The sequence below is a fragment of the Sceloporus occidentalis genome, unplaced genomic scaffold, assembly GCF_023333645.1.
Source record: "Sceloporus occidentalis isolate IW3139 unplaced genomic scaffold, rSceOcc1.0.p SCAF_206, whole genome shotgun sequence".
Taxonomy (NCBI): Eukaryota; Metazoa; Chordata; class Lepidosauria; order Squamata; family Phrynosomatidae; genus Sceloporus; species Sceloporus occidentalis.
Genome location: NW_028317186.1, coordinates 786,138 through 789,304, shown reverse-complemented (window position 1 = coordinate 789,304; position 3,167 = coordinate 786,138). Strand labels below are relative to the sequence as shown.

At 52.3% G+C, this 3,167-nt stretch overlaps 1 protein-coding gene across 1 annotated transcript; it reads left to right on the top strand.

Annotated features, from left to right (window-relative positions):
- The first annotated feature begins 1,285 nt into the window (after positions 1–1,285).
- Positions 1,286–2,301, top strand: LOC149277888 (protein THEM6-like). Its single transcript, XM_089502618.1, has 2 exons — positions 1,286–1,792; positions 2,188–2,301. Exons 1-2 carry the CDS (start codon positions 1,286–1,288, stop codon positions 2,299–2,301), a joined length of 621 nt encoding a protein of 206 aa, XP_089358744.1.
- The last annotated feature ends 866 nt before the right edge of the window (positions 2,302–3,167 follow it).

Here is a 3,167-nt window from a genome sequence, read left to right as displayed (position 1 = left end):
CTTCTGTCTTCTTCCGGGTCAGAGGGCACGGACAGCGGTGGGCGCGGCTTCAGTTTTGTGCGCCGGGATCTGACAACAAACCCCGGCGCACAGCAGCTGTTGCCGCGCGGATCACAAGGGAGCGGTATCGGAGGTCTTTAACAGAGGGAGATCCTTGAACCGGCTTAAAATCACTCAAGGGAGCCGGAGGTCTGTTAAAGACCTCCGATACCGCTCCCTTGCGAGCTTGCTCCTCCAGCGACGGACATTACTGTCCGTCTCTGGAGGGGTGGCGGGTGCCGGCAAGTTGGCACCCCCCTGATGAGCGGCACCCGGTGCGGACTGCGCCCCCCGCTAGGTACGCTACTGGGCGTTGGTCTTGAGCCGTATGTCTATCCCATGCATGTTTACATGCTGGGAGGCTGTTCCACTTATGTACTATCTTCTCTGTAAACTAAAACGTCCTTATATAAGTTTGGAGCCGCTTGTTGTAACATTTCTCCTCCTGTTAAATGAACTTCCCTCCTCGGGGAGAATGTCTCGGTTCGTTCCGTTTATTGTGGACATCGTTAGGGGTATTTTTGGCCCGGCTGCCGCCGGCTTGTAATTTCCTTTTAATGTCTTCTTAAGAGTCTTTTCCACTGAACTTCAAGCGCTTTCAGCTGTGGACTGACTCGTATCAGCCGTCCCCGGGGGGGTATCCCGTTCGGCTCTGAAATGCCTCCGTCTAGAACAGAGGGTGAGTAGAGGACAGCGGCGCTTCATGTTTGGGCCGCCAAGAAATCGATGTCCTTCTCCAGCCCACGAGGGATGTACACAGACCACCAATTAGCCAATCACATGGCTGGGTTGTGGCCCCCCCCAAAGACTCGGTCGGATTTCTCTGAGTCGAGTTTTTCAGGAGGACGTTATTGGAATACCATCCAGATCTAATCCAGAATGACAGTCGATAGACTTACCGGGCTGGTGTTCTGCGTCTCCATCGGGACCCTCCAACCATCCTGTACAGCCTTTGACTTGAGCGATCCCCGTACCGCGGGTTTCAATGGTGACCGGATCTGGTTTGGAGAAAGCAGGGTGTCCTGTTTAAGTATGAAGTTTACATAGTTAGGGGTAAACATGTAAAGACAGAAAGAGAAACCTTATCTCCAGAATGGAGGAGTAGAAGGCGTGTAAAGGTGACACTAGTTGAGTAGAGGTTGATAGGACGCAAGTGAACTTGAGGACCACGTGCGATGTTCTAATCTGTGTCTTCTACAGGTCATCATCGGTCCCCTGTCCACCATCCAACCCTAACGCAGACGCCATGTGGTTACTTGTTCTAATCCTGGGCTTGACCACTATCTTGTTTTCTCTGTTGGATGTCTGGTACTTCCTGCGAGTCTTCCTGGCTGTCCTCCGAGCCCGTCTCCAGCCCGTGGTGAAGGACCTACTGAAGGTGCACACCTACTCAAGCCTGGTCCTGCCCCACGATCTGGATTTCCTCTTCCATATGAACAATTCCCGCTACCTCAGGGAGGCCGACTTTGCGCGTTTGTCTTACTTCACCCGCAGCGGGCTCTTTGGAGCCATACAGTCTCTGGGCGCAGGCATGGTAATGGCGGCGTGCACGGTCCGTTACCGACGCTCTCTACGCTTGCTGGAGAGGTTTGAGATCCAGACTCGCCTGCTCTGCTGGGATGACAGGGCTTTCTACGTGGAACAACGCTTCGTGTCTCCAAAAGACGGCTTCATCTGTGCCGTGCTCTTGAGCCGGCAGCATGTCATCGGAAACTCCCCAGACAAGGTGGTGCAGTCCATGTGCAAGAGGAAGGTGAGGCTCGCAGACACGTGTGTGGGTGGTAGAAGTCTTTGGTGGCCCCAGCTTCAGATCCTAAAGAAGGTCTTTACACGATACAAGCCCAGGTCACTTACTTATATGTATTGTCCACACCATGGGAGCAGCCATAGTCACTACATGTTCTCGGGATATGCATGATTATCCCTCCCCATTAAGTCGCTGATTGATGATGATTGGTTCAGGCAGCTTTCTGTGGGGGAGGGGAGGGAGATTTGTTGCCACAAATCTCAGCATCAATGGTGGGGAAATCTTGAAACCAGATATCTCCAAAGCACTGGGATATCATGGCGCCTCAATACGGCAACGGACCTCCACGGACAGCCCTGTCTCGCTGTGACCTTCTGAGTAACGTTGCGTTCTCTTAACAGGTGGAATCTCCTGAGTTCCCAGAGGAGCTGGTGCACTGGATCAGCTACAACGACGCCAGTAGCCAGAAACTACGAGCGGAAAGTGGGGTGGCCAACAGCGCCAAAGATCAGTAACGGGGAACCTCGCCCCAGCAAGTCTTGACAGCCCACGACCTCTTGTCTGCTCTTGCTGCTCGTTTTAGGATTCTTAACCCGTTCTAGAAGTGCGCGTGTGTCCTTTGCTCCAGAAATGTAAGATAAGATTACGTATCGTTCCTATCGGCAGGGCTCCGGTAGATTATTTACCTGGCGTTATATTACCCGGGATGTCCTATCGGCCTAAAGCTCGCGGCGCTGAAATAGTTCTAAACGACACAAAATGTAGAAATCTGTCGCTTGAATATTTTTTCCGTGTGTGCGCAGCTTCGTTAGGACGTACACTGATATAGCACAACACATCAATAAGCTTTAGTCCATGTAGGTCCGTCTGTAACCTGTTTATGAAGGATATAGATTATACAGTTTACGGAGGACAAGTCCAAGCGCCATGTTTTTTGGAGGTACTGCCTGCATTGCCTGGCACCATATTAATGATAGGATTTAAATACGATACCACACCTAGGGCCACCATGAGAAATCTTGGGACCCGGTGTAAACCTCAACCCTTGCCCTGTCCCATCACAAGCTCCTCGAGCCACCTTGCCCCATAAACGCAATGGGGCCACTAGAACCCCAATCCTTAAAAAGAGGCCGCCGGGCCACAAAGTGCTGAAAGCCAGCAAGGGCCTAGACACGGCCACTGGGGCCAGTGATGGAGCCCATGACACATAAGGGAGACCAGCCCCCTTGTTTGCCCAGGCTGGTTGTACCCCAGTAATGGTGGCCCTGACCACACACACACACACTTTGTATGGAGTAGATTCAAAAAAAGGTACATCCCAGCTTATGCGACGGAGAATGTATCGGGATTCTGGCGGTCCTAATGCTGTGCTGCCCCTTTA

What these genes read in the sequence shown, in the direction of transcription:
- LOC149277888 (XM_089502618.1), top strand. Translation starts at nt 1,286, where the DNA reads ATGTGGTTACTTGTTCTAATCCTGGGCTTGACCACTATCTTGTTTTCT. An exon ending in AGTCCATGTGCAAGAGGAAG is followed by an intron (nt 1,793 to 2,187) that starts GTGAGGCTCGCA and finishes TTCTCTTAACAG; the next exon opens with GTGGAATCTCCTGAGTTCCC.